Source organism: Eimeria mitis, genomic scaffold (genome assembly GCF_000499745.2).
Source record: "Eimeria mitis Houghton genomic scaffold, Emh_scaff2050, whole genome shotgun sequence".
In the NCBI taxonomy this organism is placed as follows: domain Eukaryota; phylum Apicomplexa; class Conoidasida; order Eucoccidiorida; family Eimeriidae; genus Eimeria; species Eimeria mitis.
Genome location: NW_013570373.1, coordinates 442 through 1,275, shown reverse-complemented (window position 1 = coordinate 1,275; position 834 = coordinate 442). Strand labels below are relative to the sequence as shown.

Here is an 834-nt window from a genome sequence, read left to right as displayed (position 1 = left end):
TATATATATATATATATATATATATATATATATATATATATATATATATATATATATATATATTATAAGCCCACCGGCGCAGTTGAGTCCCCTGCTGTGAAAGCGGGTGCCTAGGCGGGCGGTGTCTCTGCGGGAGACGAGCAGCAGCAGCAGCAGCGAGTTGCTGCTGCTGTGGAGACAGCCAGACCCCACAAACCTACACACACACAAACAAACAAAACAAACGCAACACAGCATACAGAAACCAGCAGCAGCAGCAGCAGCAGCAGCAGCAGCAGCAGCAGCGGCTGCTGCTGCTGCGGCTGCTGCTGATGGTGGTGATACAGACCAGCAGCAAACAGATGCAGCAACCTGCAGCAGCACGGAAAGTGGAAAAAAGAGGTACAGCTGCAGCAGCAGCAGAAGCAGCAGCAGCAGAAGCAGCAGCAGCAGATGCAGCGGCAGCAGAAGCAGCAGCACGAGCAGCAGCAGCAGAAGCAGCAGCAGCAGCAGCAACAGCTGCTGCCTCAGACTTGCTGCAGGCTCTGTGAGCTGCTGCAGCAACAGCACATGGTAGAGTAGAGACAGAGAGAGAGAGACAGGAGACAGCGAGAGACAGAGACAGAGACAGAAAAAGATAGAAACAGAAAGAGACAGAGGGAGAGGGGAGGAGACAGAAGGGAGACAGCAGGAGAGAGGAGACAGAAAGGAGACAGCAGCAGACAAAAGACAAACCCTTGTATAGCTCGAACCCCAAATGCTGCTGCGTGCTGCTGCAGCGGCAGCAGCAGCAGCTTGTTCCAGTAGAAGCGATCTCTTGCTGCTTCTCTGTCTTCGTCTCCCTCTCCCTGCCCA

The 834-nt window shown here is 52.5% G+C and overlaps 1 protein-coding gene across 1 annotated transcript in view; it reads left to right on the top strand.

Moving 5' to 3' along the window:
• Positions 1-530, top strand: part of EMH_0047880 (uncharacterized protein) — a gene marked incomplete at both ends in the record, with an annotated part of 1,369 nt that extends 839 nt beyond the window's left edge. The window contains one exon of the mRNA XM_013496340.1: positions 327-530. Coding sequence (XP_013351794.1) covers positions 327-530 — 204 coding nt within the window. The remainder of the gene's footprint in view (positions 1-326) is intronic.
• Between the last annotated feature and the right edge of the window lie 304 nt (positions 531-834).